This window comes from Gavia stellata, chromosome 1 (assembly GCF_030936135.1).
Source record: "Gavia stellata isolate bGavSte3 chromosome 1, bGavSte3.hap2, whole genome shotgun sequence".
Taxonomy (NCBI): Eukaryota; Metazoa; Chordata; class Aves; order Gaviiformes; family Gaviidae; genus Gavia; species Gavia stellata.
Window position 1 is genome coordinate 130423085 of NC_082594.1, and position 25511 is coordinate 130448595.

At 39.6% G+C, this 25511-nt stretch overlaps 1 protein-coding gene across 2 annotated transcripts in view; it reads left to right on the plus strand.

Annotated features, from left to right (window-relative positions):
* Positions 1-25511, plus strand: part of STXBP5L (syntaxin binding protein 5L) — a 208653-nt gene that overhangs the window by 124579 nt on the left and 58563 nt on the right. For both annotated transcript variants that reach the window (XM_059819981.1, XM_059819988.1), the window contains exons 9-16: positions 1535-1613; positions 1793-1947; positions 3548-3620; positions 4965-5112; positions 6611-6678; positions 7909-7949; positions 11121-11338; positions 17716-17888. In XM_059819981.1, coding sequence (XP_059675964.1) covers positions 1535-1613; positions 1793-1947; positions 3548-3620; positions 4965-5112; positions 6611-6678; positions 7909-7949; positions 11121-11338; positions 17716-17888 — 955 coding nt within the window. The remainder of the gene's footprint in view (positions 1-1534; positions 1614-1792; positions 1948-3547; positions 3621-4964; positions 5113-6610; positions 6679-7908; positions 7950-11120; positions 11339-17715; positions 17889-25511) is intronic.

Here is a 25511-nt window from a genome sequence, read left to right on the forward strand (position 1 = left end):
TTGCTAATATCTACGTTTATTTCATTTTTTATTGTAGCCCAGATCCAGAGTTGCTTCTTGCATAAATATTTTAATCTGCAAAGTAGCTGCAAAATATTGTAAAAATCAGAGAGCAACTTTGATCAAACTTTTTTTTTAATTGGTGTTATAAATACCTCTTACTGGTTAATAGTGCTCTAATGTCTTCTTTTATCCAATTCATCTTAATAGTCTATTGCTGGTCTTTGACACCCTCAGGCTATGGGATTTTCACATTCCTTTCTTTTACGTTTTGTACTTACGTGCTCATATGTGCAATTTTCACAAGAAGTGATACATTTTGTACAAGGCACTGTGTTGCTTGCTATAGAGATTGTATAAGGCTTCCCAAGTCAATGCAATGAAGAATTTAAAGGAGCCATATTAAGAAATGGCTGTATCTTTTACGGCTGGGACTTTATATGCCATTGCTCACTATAAATGAAGTTAAAAGATATTAACTCTATTGCAAATCAATACATTAACAAGAAGCCTGACTGGGTGGAAAGGGAGAAAGAAGGGGAAGGCAAGATCTATGTAGCCCAGAAAAGTTTCAGCATTTTTTTTAATTTCCTAATTCCTTTTATTTTATCATTTTTAGTCATAGAATTGTACTTCATGTCAGAAGGAACCTCTCAGAAGTCATCTAGTCGAACCCCCAGCTCAAAACAGGCCTGATTAGATCAGTTAGCTCAGGGCAGCGTCCAGTTGACAGTGGACACTTGAACACTTCCAACAACAAATTACCCAACTTCTCTGGGTAACGTCTTCCAGTATTTAATGACCTTCATGGTACAAATTTTTTTGCTAATATCTAACCAGAATTTCCTATGTCACAACTTGAGTCCCTTGCCTTCCGTCATGTCACTGTGCGCCTCTGAGAACAGTCTGGCTCCATCTACACTGTATCCTCCAGTCACGTTGTTGTCAAAAGCAAGCATAAGTTTTCCAAAGTAACAAAACCAAAATTGTTATTTCTTTGGTTTGCAAATGACTTTTCTCTGACTGGAAGAAAGTACTGAGCCATAATTAACCAAGAACCCATGAATTTCAATTGTATGCATCATATAATTTTATCACTCAACTAGATACACTCCTGAGCATGTAACATTTTGTCAACAAAAATAATTGAGTCAATCTAAGAAGGACTTAGGAAAAAATTAAGCTGTTTGTGGTCATAAAATGTTCAGAAAAAAGGTATACATTTGGTCAAATTCATTAATTATTAGTTGAGTGTCATCCTTCTCAGTAATCTGCATGGTTTTTAGATGTCTTTGAAGTGTGGTCTGTGGTCCTTTAGATATATGTGGCAGTAAAAACATAAAGCCATAATAAATGTAATCCATTTAGACAAATGCGCATTTTACGGAAATAGGAGCTAATCCTCATAATCTTCTGTAGCTTTAAAGTTCCATTTTCTTACTGCTTAAACAGTTGCTTCAATGCATATGTTTTAGTTTGGTAGTTCTATTATCATGATGTTTTAACACAGTTTTCATCTTCTTTCTTTCCTTAGGAAAAATTCAAAGAGATGGGAAAAAACCTGAATCTTGTAAACCAATTCTCAAAGTAGAGTACAAGACCTGTAAAAACAGGTATATTTTTAATTCTGTAATTAACTCAATGTTACATTCATGAGTTAAAGTCCTTTTAGAATCTTCCCCGCTTTCTTTTTGCAAAGCTGTTTATTATTATTTAAAGGTACTAAACCTATAATGTAAACTTGGATGTACTATGTAAGCTTATGATTACTATATTGTTTTTTTTAATGCAGTGAACCATTTGTGATATTTTCTGGTGGATTGTCATATGATAAGGCTTGTCGAAGACCAAGTTTAACAATCATGCATGGGAAAGCAATTACAGTTCTTGAAATGGATCACCCTATAGTTGATTTTTTAACTCTTTGTGAAACCCCATATCCAAATGGTGAGTTTATTAAACAAAACACAGTTATGGCAAATACAAATGAAGTCATCTCCTCTCATACCTTAATTCCATTCCAGGGACTTCCATTCTCACAGTTGTCTCCATCTCAAGAAAACCACATCACTGAAAGTATCTGGAGCTTGTTTGCATTCTCAATATAGGAAGCAAGTATTGAGTGGAAAATAAAGCATGCCTAAATCTCCAGATATAAGCTTGAATCACATGGGCTAGTGCGAGGAAATATTGCTATTAATCAAACATATGTGCTTATATTTCTGACATTTTTCATGAGGCTGAAAATCTACAGATTGCTAAATTATTGAAGATTAAACTATCAGCTGCAAAAAAAGTTCTTACACTTTAGCCTGAATTGAACTGTTAGAAGTGTTTTGCTGCAGATTGTGGGGCTGCCAAATTCTGAAGTACATTCACAGAAAACTCCGGAAAGTAAATTAAGAAAAGCTATAAGTCAAAAAGAAACTAAGTTTAGCATTTTAAGCCCTCAAGCAGAAAACTAAAATAAATCTAAATCGAATACATATTAAAAACACTTAGTAAAGATAAAGTGTATATTTGCTTCAATGTCATGCAAAAAATTAGTTTTCAGTAATCAAAGTTAGTTTGGGCTTTCATTTAACTGTGTCAAATACAGTGACACTTGCCAGTACTAAGATTTTGTAGCCACTTCCCCTGCTCACACACTGATATTTAAAATTTTGGTTTAACCTGTGTTATTCACAGCCTTGTATAAAAACAGGCCACAAATAATATGCATTCATAGCTGGCCTGAAAGGAAGGTAAATTGGTTGCTGATAATTTACTCAGCCTTTTGTCATCTGCCATCTGGAGAGCACACTCGGAGCTTGCACATGCTGGAATGATTGCTGCTGTTGAAGAGAAAGTCGTAATTTCACATGTATATTTTTTAAAATAACTTTTATCCTATATGAACTAATGCACCCTATGCATCAAGGGAAGCATTTATTTGTCTTTTTAATTGTTTATTTTTGATAAACGAAAAAAGCATTAAATAAAAATACAAACGATATAATCTCCTAAAGAGCGTACAGGAGGAAGGAGCCTGTCAGTCTCTGAACTGAACATAGCAGACTTACAGGATTCCTTTAGAATATTCCTTTGGAATTGCTTGGAAATGAGGGCATTATGTATCATCAAGTGGACCGGACCAGCTGTTCACGATCTGTTTTTGAGGAACAGTTGTACACAGTAGAAGTATTACTACTGGACAGCAAAAATACATTTTCTGTATAATAATTGGATTCAGCAATGCCGTGATACACACAACTTATTCATATTCTATATCTTTACTTTCAATATAGCATCATGCTGGCATGCTATAATACGCCAATTCTATTTCTGCTCTGTATGTTGATCAGCAATACTGCCCAAAAGTCATTTCTCAGTTCCTGTCTGGCCCTAGTTTGCAGATATGTGTAGTTTGTGGATATGTCTAGGATTTGTACCTTAAAACTTTTGTTTAAGACACTGTGAATGTTTAGAGAACATAAATATGACTTGCTTATTTAAACTGACTAATAGGAGAACTCCACGTCTTTTATACTTGATTCCTTGCTTACAGAATTTCAAGAACCCTATGCTGTGGTTGTGCTTTTGGAAAAAGATCTCATTGTTGTTGACCTGACACAAAGCAAGTAAGTATGAAATCTCACATGAAGTTATTCATGTATCTTAACTGTCCAGCAAATGATGATAAAAATCCAAATGTTATCATGCAATGTCTTTTTACTATCCAAAATCATTAACTCTTGGTAATAATTCACTCTATGTGTTTACCTCCACCTTAAGAGCTAAGATCAGCTTATCAACAGGAACTTACTATAATATTTGTTCTTAAGTTCGGGAATAAATCTAAATCTGCAGTCCCTTCAGCATAGCCCTCAAACATTCACTCAATGTCGATGTTAAGTAATACTTGGTCATATGCTGAATTATGACCTGAACGTGTGTTTTGGAAACCAGATTCAACTACTACTTATATGCATGCCTAACTTGACTAGACTCCACAGGGACTACCACTTAAGTATTTACTTAAGTATCTTAATAAATAATGGCATTGATTTACAGTGGATTGACGGGATTATTTCATGATTCACTTGCTGGTTTAAATGACAAATAGTTCTTCCACATCAGAATCAATGCTCGTGTCAAAGAGGAGCTATACATCATGTAATGCAGAATCCAATTCTTATTTGTTTTTTTCTGCCTCCAACACTACAAGTAATGTACATCCACGGTCACACTGGTATAACTAGGAACAGATTTTGCCCTTAATGTCTTGAAATATTTTAAATAATCATATTCTGATCTCACTTACTTTCGAGAATAAATCCTCTCAGCAATATAAAATGGACGTAACTGAAATCAGAACCAAATTTCCTGTGGTTTTGAATTGTGAATAACATTGTGTAATATGCCAGAATTGAGGCCTCCCTTCTTACCAGACCGTCCAAACTGATGGAAGTGAGAAACAAACTGAAATCTACTTCATCTGTTATTGCAGTTGTTCATTGTAGAATCAGTAGTCTACCAACCCAATAAGCTAAGCTGCTCAATAAAAAATCCACAGTTGTATGACTAGTTCTTAGGTCACAGTATATATCATATCCGTGAACCTGAAGCTTCTAGAAAATGTGTCACTTCTGTATAAATAAGATTTTGAGGTGTTGGGAAAAATTAGTTCCTAATCCTCATTCACACAGGTAGTCCTATTAGCCTTAGGAATTATTCACATGAATGGCTATTTATGTTACAAGAGGATTCTTGTCACAGCAGTGGAATTTTTGTATCTTTATTTGAGTAACTACACATTATTATTGACATTAAAAACAATACGTATGTTTGAATAAATAAGGGAAAATGTACTTTATTAGTAATGATTTTACTTAGATTCTATTATACGCTTTAGTATAAGAATATGTTTTCTTCTATGGCTCAGTGTTTCACAGTGCTTCTAATAAATTGTCTTCCTTAACTAGTTTTCCAATCTTTGAAAATCCATATCCTATTGACATTCATGAGTCACCTGTTACCTGCACAGAATATTTTGCGGACTGTCCTCCAGATTTGATTCCTGTACTCTATTCTGTAGGAGCAAAACATAAAAAGCAAGGATACAGCAATAAGGTAAACAGAACCAGTATGTTTTTAAACAAAGAAAATAGATGTACAAGCTATGTTTTTATAACATCTTATCAAAATATTTTCATTTTACTTCTTTAATAATCACTTTCAAGTTGGTCCAACCAGCAGCTTAGCAGCATGCTTACGGCCTGGTATTCCCTCAGAAGCACCATCACTTAAGCACAACCATTAATGATCATTATATAGGACTTAATCATTAGGCTGCGGGAGTTATGCCAGATCGGACTGAGTTAAAGGAAAGCCATTGGTGTACAATTCACATTTGTATGGATAAGTTATCTCTATCAAAGAAAAAAATGAGAACTTTATAACTGAAAGAAGTTAGCAGAAGAGTCTCAGTGAAAGTTGATGGTTGACAACACATTTGTGAGATTTTTTATTAAATAGGGATATTAATAATTATTTTACTGAGCTACCAAAGTTTTAACGTAATGCTTTTAGAAATAGGACAAGCTGCAGAAATAAAAAGAGGAAATGCAATTATTTTATAAATTTCAAACATTAATCTGGTTTATGTTTTGACTCGAACTAATCCATGATAATAAATAGATTAGAAAAAATATTGGGTAAACAAATCAGACATCACCAGTTTTCTATTCATATTGACAGAAGTATTCTTCTTGGAGTTGCCTTGTTTTCCATGAACTGAGAAACTGGGCCCTATCTACTTCTTTTGGATCTTGATTCAGCAAAGTACTTCAGAAACTATTTTTGTTTCCTCTTATTTGAATTTGTCTGCTTATCTAGCCTTACCTCATATACAGTTTCCCAAACTTTTCACCACCTACCTGTATTCTTTGCAGACTTTCTTGTCCCATTGCTTTATTTGTGCACATACAAATACACGCTCTGAATGTAGGTGGCCACTCATTTGCCACCCACCCATTTCTGTACCCACAAGCATCCACTCCACGTATCCACATAACCAGTTTGTGCTCGCAGTTTTTTTCCACCCACTCATACTCTGCACACATCCTCACCCACTCTGCACATATGTCATCCTCTGTATGTTCTGTAAAAGTTGCATTCCCTGATCTCATATCTCGTGGCATCATGCTCAGATATTTGTTTCTGGGCCAGCTTCTTCAGCAGTCTTTATGCCTCAAAATAGATTCTCAGTCAATTCAGTGTCCTGTAGAAATTCCCAAGAGTCAAGCAATCTGAAAAGAGTAGCAGAACTGTTCGTTACTCCTTCCTCTAGTTCCTATTTTGGATTGTTGAGTGTTAGCTCTGCAGAAATATTTTAAAAACATAGAACTTTAATTGATAACATAAAAATGTTATTAAGATTCAAAAGCCTTAACTGATAATATAAAAATGTTACTAAGCTTTAAAAGCCTTGAATGCTACACATTTTTGTTCCTTTTATGACCTGTATTGCTTTTTGGACAAATATGTTGTCTGCTCCTGAGTTTAAAAATTAACCAAGCAAGATTCATCAGAATCAGTTGTGATCTCTGTACTCTTGTTGTTTGTTTAGGAGTGGCCTATCAGTGGTGGAGCATGGAACCTTGGAGCTCAGACATATCCCGAAATCATTATTACAGGGTGAGAATGAAACTGAGGATTGGTACTTTTAAAATGTTAGTGTCTACAGCTTTTGATTGTGGGTTAGCTATAAGTAAGAGTTGACCCTTCACAGAGTATGCATATCCTGGCCTCTTCATTTGAGGTACGTAGTTTTTTCCCTTGTGCAGAGTCACCATGGAAATTCCCGTTTGCTGTAGGAAACAGAACTTTGTACTCGGGGATGAACTACCACTAAGAATTACCATTTGAGGCCCCAGTGTTAGACAGCAAGTCTATATACTTGTGAAGGCGGGGTCTTTGGAAAGGAGAATCCATTGCAAGAGAATATTTTGGCCTTGAAGGGCACAGAGAATAGCTTTAAAAAGGGGAGCAGCTGTTCTTCTATAGCTGTTGTCCTTTGGCCTTCTGGGGACTTTGTATCTGGGGACAGTTTGGGAATTCATTTTAAGACCCCAGCATTAAAGAGGGTGTGGTGCACAGGGGTTAATTTCACCTTGTGAGTGGAGAGACAGCCCCATAGCAAAAAGGCATGGAAAGGCTCAGAGTGCAGTAGAAGCCCCATGATGCCTGATGGATTCTCAAGGAGCCATGCTGTAAACCAGAAGCTATTCAGCTATGATGCACTCTGTGTTTCCCTTTTGCTGCTGAGAGCGATATATTTGATAAACTGTTATTATCAATGATACTTAACACCTGTTTTTAAAAATAAGATTGTGATGTGTGCAATAGTACCAATAAGGTGACAAAGGGGTTATTCTCATTTTAAACAGAAATGTCTCTTTTCATCAGCTTTACTTCAGGGATGATTTTATATTAATAAAAAGAACACAGCTGTAAGGTATTAAGCAAAATGAAGTTACCCTCTCTCTTTTCAAAGTCCATTATACATGGCATTTTTAGAGTGCATAGGCTTGATGCCGGCCCACTGCAAACCCAAAAGGGCTATAACTTAAACTTGTCATTAGTGTGGGAATTAATTTCTTGCTGTTGTGTTCTTAAAATTCACTGGGGGCTTAGTTCTCTGTAGGAAATGCATGAAAAAGTATTTTATTAATCTAGTAAAACTAATAACAAAATATTTTCTAATAGTTAGTATATGTATCATTATATATTGTCCGTAAGGTATGGAGAGTTACCACATGAGCAAAATACAGTTTTTCTGCATATATTTATCACTCACTGAAAGTAGAAGATCTTTTAGAATTGCATCTTGTTTTAACACATTTAATTTTTATTTTTTTTTTTAAGCCATGCAGATGGATCAGTAAAGTTTTGGGATGCTTCTGCCAGTAAGTTTCTAAAGTTCACTTTTATATAATGCTGACAAATCACACACACACACATATATATAAAACATGATATTTAATAGCATGAGTGGTAATACCTGGGATGATATAATTAGAAATAATGAGGTGAAATTAAGCAAATTTTTATTAAATTAGGAAAAAAAAATACTGCTAATGAGATATATTAGAGAGAAAAAAGTGAAAGTCTGTAAGAGGAATAAAAGCTCCAGCTCCAATATACCAAAACCTGGGAAGGATGAAGTGTTGGTAAAAAATCCCTAGGGCATAATCTCGTTGTGTGTATTAAAGAGTGGGCTCAATTAGATCTAATATTCAGTTCAGGTTGTCATGTCTCTTCTATTCTGAGTACAATATAGTCTTTTTTACAGCCAAGTAAAAATAAAACATTAAAATACAATAATACATCTTAAGACATGTCTCATCTGGCAAGGGTGGAGAAGACCTAAATCTTTTCTTGTCCAGTCTCAAGTTCCAGGAAATAATTGGGAAGCATTTCTATTCATCCTAGCAGGAAAAAGCTTCAGAAAACACTTGTTCCATACATTCTAGCTATAACTACACATATCAAAACCCAGCATTTTCCCTTACAGAAAATACATATGGTGCTTATTAGTAAAATATATTTATTAAAAATATACATACATTTTGGTTGAAAGCTAAAATATTCTGGTTCAATTAATGTGACTGTGCTTCCCAAAAGTTGCGGTAGAGTTGCCTTGTATTCTGTCTGTTCTATGGGACAGGGATGTCTGGGTAGAATATCTCTTCTATGAGTTATCTGTCTCTTAAAGAAAAGAGAGTGTGAAAGAAACTTCTGTATGAAAAGTTAGACATAAAGAGATTTAATTTGACCCTAATAACCAGCCTGTAATGGTCCCCAAGAACACCGAGTATGAGATGCTTAAACTAATGTCAGCTAAACCTGATGACTTCGTCAGGTAGTTCTCTTTTTGCCTAATAGCACATATTTTCACTCATCAGGATGGACAAGGAGAAAATGAGGATTTCCAAAGCCTCGTTTCACAAAGGGATTTTGCATAGGCATGTCAACTGAACATGACTAGGAATTGGTTTTTTATTGTGTAATTTGTCTATTTGAAAATGGAGGAAAAACAGATACATGCTGCTTAGACTTTACATCTTCCAGCGTTTTCAAGTTATGGTGAACACCAAAAAGAAAAAAGTTCTAATGAGATCAACAGGAGTTGATCTGCAAAGACAGAAGTTTGAGAGTGCTTTAATATGAACTTTAATAAGGACTTTTATTTAGAGAAATAGTGTGAGGCATTAGACCTTGTCTTGTGCATATTTCATTACATACTTACGCTCTTGACAAGAACGTGTAAACACAAGCATTAAAATCAGGGTGAAACAATAGAGACTGTTGCAAGATCCCGAAGAATTTAGTGTATACACTGCACAGAATCAGTGTGCTAGTCATTTCTTCTGTAATTCTGGAAGGAATGGGGAAAAGAAAAAATATAAACATAACCCACTAATCAGTATGTACATGCTGCAACAGGAATTTTTCTTGGAGGTAAAAGCTTAGATAATCATGAATATTCACAGTCCCTTCAACAGTAATTGTACTTTCATCGCATCTCTGATGTTCTGGTCATACTCCTGCTTTTCAGGGCATGTACTGCATTACTGGTACTGTACTTGGTACTTTTTATTTACAAGGTTTTATTTATTACAAAGTTTTATTATTTACAAGGTCTTAACTTTTTTAATAGAGTTCAAATTTCACTTGAGATTTCACAGCAAACATAATATCCTATTGGTATTTGAAGGCACAAAATACTTTGCTTTTAGACATATTTTAATTGTGTAATTTTGTATCTGAAAGCACAGATTTGTGGGAGACAGGGAATTGCTGAGCCACTGAGGCAGTTTTCCACACGTATCTTTGCTCAAAAGCCATTGCTGTTTCTTTTTTGCCCTTGCGCAGATGATACCTAGTAATTCACAGAAGCACAGAGAGTCTTGCCTTGTACTTGTGCCCTGTGATTCTGTAATTCTTCCAATCCCAGTATGCATGGGCCCATGATGTCTGATTTCAAGCGCCACTCTAGATTTGCCACTGGGACTAAGGGCATCCTGAGGCCTCTTCCACCGCCACAGAAGGCAGGAAGAATTATGTATTCATTACAGAAGCACTTGCTGTAATTTGTGAGAATTTGGTAGCATTTTAGATGCTAAAACTTTTAAAAATATAAGAAATATTATATGCTAAAACTCCTGGAATATGTCTGCACTGCAAAATGGAAATGTAATTTTGCTGTGTTCGTCATCCGGTTACACAACTAAAACACTCTTCTTCTATCTTTTTGTTGCTCTTGTTACACAAGCTAGCTAGACTGATCTACCACAATTACACTAACATTTGTAACAGCTTTGCCTTTATGTGTATACACACCTTTATAGATGCTGGGCCTGACTGACTTTTTCTGACCTTATGCAGTTATTAATTAATGCCACAGATAAATTAATGTAAAAGTAGTAAAAAACAGGGAGGAATGTCAATAAAACAAAATGGGGTTAATTATAATCCCTCCTTTACCTCCAGAATTCACTGCAGTGGAGTTCTAGTCTTGACAAAAGATTCTGGATATTTAGGTTTTATATACAGGTATATTACAGATATAAGTCAAGAAATTCAAAACATTTTAGAACTCCTGTTCATTCACAAAGTCTTTGTGTTGCCCAGGCCACCAGAATACTTTCCTAATGTTTTCTCTTGAAGTGCCATACAGTCTTTACATTCTAGCAAGACAATAACCTCAGGCAAATGAAATCTTAGTTTCACATCTCATCAGGAAAATAGCAGCATTATCAGAACCTCTCTATAATATTGCGTATAAGCCTAATTATGGACCTAAGGGTTAACATACACCATTGACGTCCTGTCCCAGAAAGTACTAAGAAGCATTTCACAGACAAATATCCGTTTTGGAAATACTAAATACATATCCTACCAGTACTGTTACCAAAATAATATCTGTATTGTATAATACCCATTGTCTTCTCCTCTTAGGCCTTCATAAGGTTCTTTGTTATGCCACAACTGAAAAGAAAATGGGAACCAAGGAACTTTATAACCGGTTTGCTTCATATTAGTCAGTACTTTTTGTATGTTTTAATATCTTCCAGTTACTCTACAGATGTTGTACAAATTAAAAACATCAAAGGTCTTTGAAAAACAGAAACTGGGAGAAGGAAAAGCAACAGCTGAGATTGTGGAAGAAGATCCTTTTGCTGTTCAGATGATGTACTGGTGTCCTGAAAGCCGAATTTTCTGTGTGGCAGGAGTTTCTGCATATGTGGTTGTTTACAGGTTCAGCAAACATGAAGTAAATACTGAAATTGCAGTAAGTCCTTCAGAATTTTACTCTTATAAAATAATTTCTAAATCAAATTGCTTTGCTGTGTCTGTGCTCATATACTTGAATAAAATTAGTATCAAGCTGTGTAAATATAGTTTTAGAGACATTCCATTTTAAACCTTTTGAATCACAGAATCACAGAATCACAGAATCACTAAGGTTGGAAAAGACCTGTAAGATCATCAAGTCCAACCATTACAAAAAAGAAAAAAAAAAGAAAACAAAAAAACCAAAAAAAACCCAAAACAAAACAAAAAAAACCACCAAAACAACCCACCCACACCACACAGCACCATGCCCATCAAGCCACGTCCCACAATGCCACATCCACACGCTCCTTGAATACCTCCAGAGAGGGTGACTCCACCACCTCCCTGGGCAGCCTATTCCACTGTGTTACCACTCTCTCAGTAAAGAACTTTTTCCTAATGTCTAGCCTGAACCTCCCCTGGCGCAACTTGAGGCCATTTCCTCTTGTCCTGTCACTTGGGAGAAGAGACCAACACCTCCCCACAACCCCCTTTCAGGCAGTTTTAGAGAGCGATGAGGTCTCCCCTCAGCCTCCTCTTCTCCAGACTGAACAACCCCAGTTCCCTCAGCCACTCCTCATCAGACTTGTGCTCCAGACCCCTCACCAGCTTCGTCGCCCTTCTCTGGACGCGCTCCAGCACCTCAATGTCCTTCTTGTAGTGAGGGGCCCAAAACTGAACACAGTATTCGAGGTGCGGCCTCACCAGCACTGAGTACAGGGGCACAATCACCTCCCTGGTGCTGGCCACACTATTTCTGATAGAGGCCAGGATGCCGTTGGCCTTCTTGGCCACCTGGGCACACTGCTGGCTCATATTCAGCCGGCTGTCAATCAACACCCCCAGGTCCTTTTCTGCGGGGGAGCTTTCCAGCCACTCTTCCCCAAGCGTGTAGCGTTGCCTGGGATTGTTGTGGCCGAAGTGTAGAACCCGGCACTTGGCCTTATTGAACTTCATCCAATTGGCCTGGGTCCAACGATCCAGCCTGTCCAGATCCCTCTGCAGAGCCTTCCGACCCTCCAGCAGATCAACGCTCCCGCCCAACTTGGTGTCATCTGCAAACTTGCTGAAGGTGCACTCTATCCCCTCATCCAGATCATCAATAAAGATATTAAACAAGACCGGCCCCAAAACTGAGCCCTGGGGGACTCCGCTTGTGACCGGCCGCCAACTGGATTTCACTCCATTCACCACAACTCTCTGGGCTCGGCCATCCAGCCAGTTTTTTTACCCAGCGAAGAGTGTACCTGTCTAAGCCACGAGTCGCCAGCTTCTCCACGAGAATACTGTGGGGAACAGTGTCAAAGGCTTTGCTGAAGTCCAGGTAGATAACATCAACAGCCTTCCCCTCATCCACTAGACAGGTCACCTGGTCATAGAAGGAGATCAGGTTGGTCAAGCAGGACCTGCCTTTCATGAACCCGTGCTGGCTGGGCCTGATCCCTTGGTTGTCCTGCACATGCCCTGTGAGCACCCTCAGGATGAACCTCTCCATAACCTTCCCCGGCACCAAGGTCAGGCTGACAGACCTGTAGATCCCTGGATCCTCCTTCTGGCCCTTCTTGTAGATGGGCGTCACGTTGGCAAGCCTCCAGTCATCCGGGACCTCCCCCGTTAACCAGGACTGCTGATAAATTATGGAGAGCGGCTTGGCAAGCTCCTCCACCAGCTCCCTCAGCACCCTTGGGTGGATGCCATCAGGCCCCATAGACTTGTGAGTGTCCAGGTGGCATAGCAGCTTGTTAACTGCTTCCTCCTGGATCATGGGGAGCCTATTTTGCTCTCCATCCCTGTCTTCCAGCTCAGGGAGATGGATACCCTGAGGATACCTGGTCTGGCTATTAAAGACTGAGGCAAAGAAGGCATTAAGTACCTCAGCCTTTTCCTCATCCTTCGTGACAATGTTCCCCGCCGCATCCAGTAGAGGATGGAGATCCTCCTTGGCTCTCTTTTTGTTGTTAATGTATTTATAGAAGCATTTTTTGTTGTCCCTCACAACCGTGGCCAGGTTGAGCTCTAGCTGGGCTTTTGCCTTCCTAATTCCCTCTCTGCATGACCTAACAAGCTCCTTGTATTCTTCTTCACTTGCCTGCCCCTTCTTCCAGAGGTGATAAATTCTCTTTTTTTCTCCGAGTCTCAGCAAAAGCTCCCCGTTCAGCCAGGCCGGTCGTCTTCCCCGCCGGCTCTTCTTACGGCACATGGGGACTGCCTGCTCCTGCGCCTTCAAGATTTCCTTCTTGAAGAAGGTCCAGCCTTCCTGGGCCCCTTTGCCCTTTAGGACCGTCTCCCAAGGGACCCTCTCAACCAGTGTCCTGAACAGGCCAAAGTCTGCCCTCCAGAAGTCCATGGTAGCAGTTTTGCTGACCCCCCTCCTTACTTGGCTAAAAATTGAGAATTCTATCATTTCATGGTCGCTAAGCCCAAGATTTTTTTGAGTGAAATCTTGATCCTACTTAAGGTAGTGACAAAAATCTAACTGAGTTTTTGGGAGCCAACTCTCCATGTTTTTGCTTTAAAAGTAGCATACAGTACAGATTTCAGACATAGCTTGTTTTTAAGACTTTATGTTATGGTAAATCTTGTACTTACCTGCTCTAAAAATACTGCTGCTGTATGTTTTTACCAGGTAATGTACATCATGTACGTACATAATAATGCTCTTTTTAACTCAAGTGTTTCATCTATTTAATCTATATTCGTAGTGTTTGTACCACATGGGGACTGAAAATTATCACTGGCTTTAACAAAATGAAGAGCTGATTTTTTTTTTTCTGTCTTATGCTGACTTTGTTTCCCTAAAAATGGACACTATATGAAATGCCAAATTATTTATGGCTAAGCACTTGATATTTTCCTAAGCTTTCTGTTGCTCTGTCCTGTTCAAATACTCCTTTTCCTGTCTTCATGTCTCAAGCAATCACCTTATTTTAGGTAGAATCATACAGTTCATATTCTTTTAACTGCACTGCAGTCACCTTGTACTTGTCATTGTTGTACAGCAAGTCTGACTTTAGTTTAAACCTTGCATTTTTGCACAGGAGCCACAACCACTCTTAACAGTATGGCTGAACAGCATTTATAATGTAAAATATTCTTTCTTAAGTTTAACAGGAGACTACTCTTAAGTCAAAGCCAAACTAAACAGGACTGCCTCTCCTTCGGGCTTGCCATTCTCTGGTGCTGGAGAACACTTTGCAACTCCGGACACTCTCTTGCCAGAAAGTATTTCTTTGCATCTGCCAGCTCTCAACAAACCCCAGGAGCTGACCCAAAATTTCCCTTTCATTTTCCACCTTCCCTGACTACAGTTCTTTTCCTTTTCACACTTTTTAATGTACTTTAGAAAGTCTATAGTTCCAGTCTGGCAAAAACACGTGTCATTTTTGGCCTGTAGCCATGTGCCATCTGGTAAGGAAATTCATTACCTATAGCTGTTCTGTTGTTTTCCTCTCATTTTTTTTTTCCCTGGAGGCGATTATTAAGCTAGCTGAACATATCCTTTCAGGAAAGTTTTAAAACTAATGAACAGTAATTTCACGTTACTGACCAGCTCATGTATAATGCTGCTAAAATTACTACATTTCAGTATTCTTACATTGTTCCATAGCAAATGCACCTTATCTTTTATTACCTATCATTTAATTTCTCTATTTTCATGTCTTTTACTGTTGTCGCTGAATTGCATCAGAACTGGTATTTTCTAAAGTGTTATAATATGCGCAATTTAACAGTTTCTCAGATTTCATCTGTAATTAAGAAGCATTTATATGAGGAATTGTTCTCAGAAGAGTTGCTTTAATATTATCTAATCTTGGTGGCATAGTCACTGAGTTCCCCTGGGTTTTGTGCATCCCTGAGATGGGCCTCATCTCTTGGTTTCCACATTTTTGCTGCAAGCATTCAAGTCTTCGCTCTTAAATGGGGTGGGTGGGTGGGTGGGGGGGGGGGGGTGTGTGTGTTAATAAAAAGTATGGGAGTCTTTGTTGGAATATGTACCTGACTTTAGGCTGTCTAGCTTTGTCTATACCAAGACTGAGCTGGTCAGTCTCAGGATTTCTTTCCTGCCTGAGGTGAGCCCAAGTTCTAGCACTTAGTGTCCTCCCTTCTCTAACAGCCAGCCTGAACTCACCTTGAGTTCAGTCTACAAATCCCAGCATTTTAAGGACCCCATGTTGGTTTGACTGCCTGCTGTCAGTCTTGTAAAGTTATTGCTGTGGTAAATGGGAAGCATGGAGGCTACTCAAAGGTTTCTCCATGTAGCAGGGAAGTCTGCTGCTGAATATACCTTAGAGGCATAGACTGTGCCTGGCATTTCCTCAATAGAAGTATTATTTGCATAATTCCATATCAGTTTCTGGAGGCAAGTAGTATGCATGAGACAAATTCTGCTTCATATCCAACTGTGGAGTCATTGCCATGCAGTTACGTAAAAAGCATTTGCTGTTGTTGTTGTTGCTTTCTCATCTGAATCTACTCCATCCTGTCTCAAAAGGATATCTAGGTATCTATTAAGCAGGATCACTTTCTCAGTTATCAGTCTTTCCTCAGTGAAGCTCCTCTTCAAAGCTCATGAGAAGAACCAGAGAAAAAATGTTTACACTAGTTTGAATGTAGAAAGGAGAATCAATGAACCTAGTGATGGGATGCTCCAAAAGGATCTTTACTGTGTGTCAAAATAAATTGGTACAACAGGTCTGTACCCCTTCCAAGGTCCAGTCAAAGCAGGGACCAAAACATAAAAAAAATTCACAGTCATGTTATTAGCCTAAATTTTTCCTTCTCCCTGCAAATGGATGATAGGTAGAACTTAACAAAATGAATTTTAGTAGAAAAAGGAAGACACAAATAAAAACATCGAAAGAAGAATGAGGCACTTCTAACATGGCAAGCAGAAGAACATACTCTTCAACAGTTACTCCAGTCCTGCATGAAGATTAAACAGCATTATAAATTGTTTCGGTCATCAGCAATTACTTCCAGGAGATTAGATTTTCCTGAACTGAATATTTCAGTCATTAGTCTTTGAAGGCAAATGTTGTCCATAGGTTTCTTAGCTGATTCAGGAAAAAAATATCCATGGATTTTGCAAGGAGAAAACAAAAGCAAAATTTTGAGAAAGGACCCTTTCTCTTCTGATTGAACAGAATCACTTCTTTCTGAAATCTTATGTGTTTTAACACAATGGTTGAGAAGTAAGAGAGTCTTCAGTACTGATCTTTATCTCCCAATTCTCATAAAACTTAGGTATTTTCTTAATACTGTCATCTCCATTCTGGTACAGATGATGTCTCAGTGAGGGTACACTAACTAAGATGGAGTTTGCAGTGTCTAAATCTGCAATTGTTTCTGATCACTTCAAGGTACCAGCAGTGAAATTACTATTCAGCTAGTAATCCCAAAACCTTACCTCTTTGAGGGCTGTACCTTGTTTTCTATTCTTTTCAAAATAGGCATCTCCTTGGACAATCCATGGGGTAGAAAGAATTGCCCAATATTTACTGTGATTCTTTGAGATTATTACTTCTATAGATTTGAGCTCCCTGACGAGTTTCCCCTGTGTTTTGGAGTCCTTCAGTTAAGGTTTCCTGAATTAATGGAAAGGATTGACGGGTGGTTGGGCCTGGTTGGTCTCCTTTTCCCTATCTAGAGAGCCCTGAAGGAAAGCAAAACGTAACTGGTTTGAACTTTGCTTTCTAGAATTCTGCCAAACTCATGTTCAGTCTAAGGAATATGGAACTCCCTGTGATGTTATCTCTGATTTCCTGACCTTCGCTTATGGCCAAATGAAGTTCGTTCATCAGTACTACCCACGCTGTCAGGCTTCTGCAAGCTGGCTAAAACCTCTCTTGTAGAGACTCTGTTGTGCTAGCAATAAGGAAGCAGAGTTGGTGATCATTTTTTTAATGAATTTGCTTAGGAAAAAGGTAACAGACAATAGGCAGAAAATTTTCATGACACTTATCCTGAATGATGCCTTCTTATGCCAAAATATTATTTATTTGGGGGTGAGTGATTAACTTCTCTTTTCATAACAAATGCTGGGAAGTTGTATTCTTGCCTTTCACTTACAATAAAAGGCTTGAATCAAAGTCAGTGCTGGAAGAATATACCTATGTTATTTCTCCATCAGCACAGGGTAGATGACTAGCTCCTATCTGATGTCACTGTTAGACTGTATAAATAAAAACTGACAGTATTCTTTGCCTGCAAATGATAATGATAAATGTCAGGGGTTATTTTTTTAAAAAAGGCTTACTGATAATTATTTGAAAGTAACAGAATGTTTAGCAGCTTTCTTTATTAAATTATAACTTAGCTTTTTATTTATTTAAGTCATTAGAGGTACGACTTCAGTATGAAGTAGAAGATATCATTACTCCTGAACCGGAAATAATTCCTCCATTTCCAGATGCCTCCTCCCAGCTTCCTTCTTTAAAGAGCCTTTCAGGCAGTACCAACACTGTAGCATGTGAAGGAACAATGAAGGATAGTATCCCATGTCTTAGGTAAGTCTGTGCCATTTTTCAAAGATTTATCTTTCTAAAAAGCATTCCTATCTGTTGCATTAACAATCAGTTAACTACCAAGAAAAAGAGCTTAATCTTTTTAATCTTCTTAATGTATGCAACACAAAATTAGAAGAAACCAGAATACAGAACAAACAAAAGAATTAAAGCAAAGTAATTAATAAGGGATTTTAAAAGGATATAAGTATGGAGAAGATAAACTATTACAGTAAAGGTTGGACTGTAATTTTCCGGGATGATCTAGGAGTAAATCTTCATCTCATACCCAAGCTTTTGAGTGGAATATAAGCACCACAGAATAGATTAAGGAATTTCTGAGGAACTTTTTTTCTTGAGTTCACAAAGAGGCTTCCATAAAGCAGACATGTGCAAAGCTTTCCCTCCTTGATTAATTAGTATAACACTAAAATCTTTCTTTGTGAAAGAAGTATATGCATTTTATGGTGTGTAAGGGATGGAAGCCGTGTTCATATGCATGAAACAATCTTTGAAATATACAATTATGAAATGGTTGCACTGTGTGGAAGTGTATATATGCTTAATCTTTAGAAAGAAGCAAATTGTTGTCTGCTAGAAGACACATTGCCACTGTTTGGAGTAGATTAATATGTTCTTACTAATAAGGCAGATAAATTATGGGTTTGAATAGTTTCAAAACAGAATTCCATACAAAACTCCGTAAACTGTAATTTCCCAGCAATGATAGTGCACTGCTGATAATAATTGCTCTCATTTTAGTGAATTCATTATTATTTCAGTCTAATTGTTATTAAATATTTTTAATGTCTCAATTATTTCAAAAGCAGTTTAAATGAACATTGCCTGACTTTGCAGATACTTTGGGCCGTTGAGCTCCTGAAACTAGCATTAGCATTTAAAAACAATATCATTACATTGTTCTTGAAAAATTAACAGTATTTTTTGGCATCCTGTACATTTGTCCACCTCATTCAGTCAGGCAGTTGAACCTCAGACCTCTGTTAGTCGTTAATATAAACCATGAAAATCAATAGCAGAGGCAGAGAGAGGTTATTAAAAAAATCCCAATGTGAAGTCTATTCATACTATTGAAATCAACAAGAATGCAATTGATTATTTCAGTGGCTAAGATTTTCCCTTAAGGGATTCTTATTTGATTTGGTCTGGGGAGGAGAGGAATTGTTGATCTTGGAGGTAGAAAAGCTGTAATGAACCAGTAGAGGTTCTGCTGGTTACTTTTTAGGAGTTTGTTTAAATCCATATAATCTCACATTAAGCTGGCCTACTGATTTTTGTCCCATTTTACACAAAGTAAATGTAAACTTATTTTGACAGAGAAGTGATTTTTCAAAGTCAAGTTATACTACTAGAACTGCTGGCATACTCCCTCTTACATTTATATGAAATTTTACTGTGTACACTCTCGTCCTTTTCAAGACGGAAAGGCCTATAAATAGCCACACTGTTCCCCCAAACCCTAACCGAGTCCACATTCCTTTTCTGTCAAAAACCTTCTGTTCTAAGCAGAATTATGATGATAAGATGAAAACAGTGCTGAAAACACAGAAAACCCAGTAGAGACCTGGATAATGCTGTTGATTTTATATGCAAATCATTCAGGTGGGCAGCAGTACAGAATTTAAGATACGGTCGTAATAACGTAAAGCTGCAGCCACCTACTCATGGAGGGTGAGTGCGCAACTTGAACTATATTGATAATCCACATAAAATTTTATATACAGACTAGCTTGGAATATTGGCTCCATTGTGTTTGTTTACATATCCACTTCTCAGCCTTGTTACAGCAAATGGGTGGCACTCCATGCTACATAATTTTTGCTAGTCAGAAGTCAGAATGCCTGAACGTGTTTGTGTCTCCGAATAGGTACTAGAAAACAAGTGATGGAAGAGGCTGAAGTAATGAAAACTTGGCATTTTTCTGAAATCAAAAGTAAATGTTACCAAGAGAGGCAAGCAGCAGTGTGGAATAAATATTGTTCCTGCTTATTTCAAAAGATTTTATAATCAAATATGCAGCTATAATGACATAAGAAACTGATGTATTTGTGACTATCCAGATAAATATTTTTGATGTAAATACTGTCATCCAACAGCTGTACCCAGAATGTAAGTCTTTGTTCCCAGACTTTTAGTATCATCCCAAAATTAGGTCAATCAAGGGTTTTGACAGTAACTCCAAGTAGCTCCAAAATAATAAAGAACTGTCTGTGATTATCTCATGAGGAAAACTAAAAACAAAAACTTGGCAACAACCAAATTCAGTGTAGCATAACAAGAACGTGTCAAGGAAAACACTGAAATATCTACATTCCTTCTGCACATACTCCTGCAGTCTGTTTAGGCTTATAGGGTAAACATTTCAAAAAAAGCTATCCAAAACAAGGTGAAGAACTAAATATCAACATTACTGTTCAAGCAAGATGGTTAGTGAAACCAGAGAAATGGCTCAAGCATCCTTAAAGAGGAAGGTGTCACAGGAACATGGGAATGACAAACTGAATCATGAAATCTTAAACTATTTTACTCCAGTCTTACACCAGCTACAACTTATTCTATGCTTAGAGAAAATCCCTGTGAAATAACAACCATCTTACCAAAGAAGATCCTCAAATTTACAGTGAAAAAATAGAAAGAGAAAAGTGTTTGCTTTTTCTGCTCAAGTAACAACAACCTGAAAGAAAACTTAGAAGGCACTTCAAGTTCTCTTATTTCTTCAGCATGTTGTTAAAAATACATTGGAAAAGTAGTATCGTAATAAAAACATGTTTTAGGTATCAGCATTAATTCTGCAGCCATTGTCAGTCTCATGGTGGTTTGTTTAGAAGAAGAAAAGGATAAATGCATTGCCTCTACAGATATTTGTTGGAATTCACCATAGCAGTCTGCTTGACCCTTGTGTTCTCCCACATCATCACTTATCCATTAGAAAATATGGATGGGAAGTATGTCTGCTCAGCTGAAAGGGCATTAGACTTAAGTCTTGCTTCTTAGATCTCATTTACCTGGTTTGTATTTTTCATAACATTTTTAAGGGCAGGAGCTGAAAACCGAAAACGGGGTGCAAGATGGAAACACCACCACTAGCATGCCTCTTAAAGGCTTATCCACAGACTTCCATAAGAAGTGGAAGGTCCCCATCTGGAGGACTATTTGTATAAAATATTCAGCTTCTGCTTGCTGTGAAGTCTGTTTGAAAAGAATACATCTTCATTGTATACAACTCTCGTTTGTAGTTTCAGATTTCCCCAGTCTCAAAAGACCCCTCTCCCTTAGCAGATTGGGTTCACAGGTGTTCGTCCCTTTGTTCTCACCACGAATACACCTGGATAATCCAGGACTTCATTAAGCTTATGGATAGTGTCACTTCAGAAATGCTCGTGGATATCTAACTTATGAACAAAGGAAAGGGCAAAGCTTTAGTGCCAGCAAACAGGTAAGAAAGTGCAAAACTTTGAGCAGAGGTTTGCTGTTAGTAGAAAACAACAATACAAAGCTATTGCCAACTGTGGTGGGTTGATCTTGGCCGGCTGCAGGTGCTCACCCAGCCACTCTGTCACTCCCTCTCCTCAACAGTGCAAGGGGAAGAAAATAAGATGGAAACTTTCATGGGTTGAGATAAAGACAGGGAGATCACTTACCAATTACTGTCACAAGCAAAACAGACTCAACTTGGGGAAAAGTAATTTCATTTATTGCCAATTAAAATAGAGTTGGATGGTGAGAAACAAAAACAAAAATGAAAACACCTGTCCTCCACCCCCCTTTTCCCAACTTCACTCCTTCATTCCCAACTCGTCCACCACCTGCACCCCGCGCAGCGCAGGGCGATGGGGAATGGTGGTTGTGCTCAGTCCGTAAGAGCTCCTCTCTGCCACTCCTTCCTCCTCACGCTTTTCCCTGCTCTGGTGTGGGGTCCCTCCCGTGGGGTACAGTCCTTCAGGGTTAACTGCTCCAGCATGGGCTCACTACAAGCTGCAGTTCCTTCAGGAAATATCCGCCTGCTACACCATCGGGTCCTCCATGGGCTGCAGTGTGGGTATCTGCTCCACCGTGATCCTCCCCACGGGCTGCAGGGAAATCTCTGCTCCCGCACCTGGAGTGGCTCCTCTCCTCCTTTGCTCACCTTGGCGCTTGCAGGGCTGTTTCTCACACTTTTTTTTTTCCTCACTCCTTACTCCCAGGCAGCATTTTGTGCCTGCCCTTTGTTTTCCCAGAGGTGCCACCAGCTTGGCTGAGGGGCTCAGCTGTGTCCTGCCGTGGCTCTGTGGCAGAGCCAGCTGGAACCAGCTAGAATGGGGCTGCCTCTCCTCACAGAGGCCACCCCTGCAGTCCCCGGCCCCCTGCTACCAAAACCTTGCCACACAACTTGTGTACTTCTTCAGTCAGAGAGGGGAAAAGCTCGGAGCAGGTCGTGAAGGGGAGAGGAGGTGGTTCTGTCTTGAAGGTCCAAGTGAAGGTCTCGGTCCTCAACCTGAAATGCTCCATATATTCTGCTGTAATATCCAGACATGTGACCCCATATCCTCAGGTATAATAGGTAAACTCTGATAGGGCTATGGAGTTTGACGAAGCTGCAGGACCTGAGAAAGTTGCAGATAATTGTGAAAGGCATCACGCATCTAACAATGAACTGTTCAGCTCTTTCACCAGCTGCACTACCTGGTGCTTCACTTGCACCAGCTCCTGTTTCTGCTGCTTCCTCTCTTCAGGCTTGATGCAACGGTGTATTAGTTCCAACAAGCTGTCTTGTGCAACCCTGCTACACCATGTGCTTACTCTGGCTTGGTCAACCCCACACTTCAGAAAGCCTTATCTCACTACTGCCAGCACCACTTCTTGGCTCCCATCATTTTTTGGCATGCTAGCATTGTAGTATGTCACTGTATCTGTTGCCGTCTGCCACCAACCATGGATAACAAGGCTCCTTATGGAAGAAAATGAAAGCGGTTACTTTCTTGTCTCCAGGCAGATAAAGTGCTGTTCATCTCCACTATTTATACTATGTGCTGTTCATCTCCACTATTTATACAACGTGCTGTTCATCTCCACTATTTACGCGTTGTCACAATGATATTCGCTTCCAGTTTGGCTGAAGACTGTGGCTGTGTCCTTTTGCTCTTGTGACTGCAGCAACCCTGAGCAGGTGAGGGAGGAGTGGTAGTCCAGAGCCCTGGCCTGGAGGTCTGTTCTCACAGCTGGTCCCAGACAAGGAGGAGGGAGGAATAGGAGGAGGGGGAAAAGCATCCCACTTGCTGGACTGTGCTGTCACGTCTTTCCTGTGACGCGATCCGAGCCAAGTGGCTGCTTACTGCTCCAGATAAATGGATGTGTAAGGTCTGAACAGTAGGACAGGCAAAAGAAAGAGAAGAGCGTACCAAGCCACTGTTAGGGAAATACATTTAGAAAGATATACGACCAATGCCTTTCTCATTAAATAGTAAATAAGGGAAAGGTTTGTCAAGGTTAGTGAACCCTCTACAATAAAAATACAAGCAGTACAGCATAAACTGTATTACTGAAATGGTTAAACAACTCAAGACAGGGTGGGAACATATTTTGAAAAGGCAGTTGTCAAAGATGTTGTATCAGGTGCAGGTGCCCAGGTGTCGGGGGGGCTGAAGGGTGGCCCCTGTGCCGGACACAGCAGGTCCCAGCCGGCTCCCATGGACCCACGGCAGGGCTGAGCCCCGCAGCCAAGGTGGTGGCACCTCTGGGAAAACAAAGAAAGGGCAAAATCACAGAATCACAGAATCACTAAGGTTGGAAGAGACCTGTAAGGTCATCAAGTCCAACCATCAACCAACAAACACCACTATGCCCATTAAACCATGTCCCATGCTGCATGGCAGTGAGGAGCGAGGAAAAACGGTGTGAGAAACAGCCCTGTGACACCAAGATGAGAGAAGGAGGAGGGGGAGGAGGTGCTCCAGGCGCTGGAGCAGAGATTCCCCTGCAGCCTGTGGAGAGGACCATGGTGATGCATGTTGTCCCTCTGCAGCCCATGGAGAGCCCACATTGGAGCAGGCTCCTGGTACGGGCTGCCACCTGTGGAGAGGAGCCCACTCAGGAGCAGGTTTTCTGGCAGAAACTGTGGCCCATAAGGGACCCACGCTGGAGCAGTCTGTTCCTGAAGGACTGCACCCCTCGGGATGGACCCCACTGGAACAGGGGAAGAGCGTGAGGGGAAAGAGTTGCAGACACAAAGTGTTATGAACTGACCGCAACCACTGTTCCCCATCCCCACTGTGCTGCTCGGGGTGGAGTACTCAGGATTGAAATTACAGAATCACAGAATCACTAAGGTTGGAAAAGACCTGTAAGATCATGAAGTCCAACCATCAACCCAACACCACCATGCCCACTAAACCATGTCCCGCAATGCCACGTCCACACGTTCCTTGAACACCTCCAGTGATGGTGACTCCACCACTTCCCTGGGCAGCCTCTGCCAGTGCTTCACCACTCCCTCAGTAAAGAAATTTTTCCTAATATCCAGCTTAAACTTCCCCTGGCACAACTTGAGGCCATTTCCTCTTGTCCTATCACTTGTCACTTGGGAGAAGAGACCAACACCCACCTCCCCACAACCCCCTTTCAGGTAATTGTAGAAAGCGATAAGGTCTCCCCTCAGCCTCCTCTTCTCCAGACTGAACAACCCCAGTTCCCTCAGCCACTCCTCATCAGACTTGTGCTCCAGATCCCTCACCAGCTTCTTCTCTGGAAACGCTCCAGCACCTCAAGGTCCTTCTTGTAGTGAGGGGCCCAAGACTGAACACAGTATTCGAGGTGCGGCCTCACCAGAGCCAAGTACAGGGGCAACTCAAAATTGAGCCTGGAAAGAAGGGAGGGCTGGGGAGAGGATGTTTTTCGTTCTGTCTTTTCAAAGTTCTCACTCTCCTACCCTATTTTTAGTTGGCAATAAATTAGTTTTCCCCAGGTTGAATCTGCTTTGCCTGTGAGGGTAATCAGTAAGTGATCTCCCTGTCCTATCTCAACCCATGAGCTTTTTGATCTCATTTTCTTCCCCTGTCCTGTTGTTACTGGTAACACTGTTGAGGAGGATGAGTGAGAGAGCGGCTGGGTGGGCACCTGGCAGCCAGCGGAGGTTAACCCACCACAGATATTAAGGTCTTATTAAGAAAATAGGCATTATGCTTTAAGAACTTTTCCAAAAAGTATCTTCAAGTGCTTGTACTGCTAACACTGAGCTGGAGATTTTATCTTTTTGTGTCATAAGGTACATCCATGTCCAGTCCTTTCTCATGCTCTATATCAGACCATAAAAATGTGAGATGTATCGTGCAGTCCTCTGTTATTCATAACTTCTGTCAGAATTAGAGCACTATTTGCCTTGTACATTGTCAGTTGTGCTACTGGAGTTACCTCGTTCAGAACTTTTGCCCTATTGTCATTCTATGGTTATGTTTTACTTCATTTTACTTCAGTTTTCTTCATCTATCTTCAATTTTCCAAGATTGCCGATAGCCCTGTTTGCCACCAAGGCCTCCATCCCAACAGATGCAGTCAGTGTAGCTACAAAAAAGCTGACAGCCCTGGTTATCGAATGATAAGTTTGAATGTCCTCTCTTGAGAGAAGCGCTT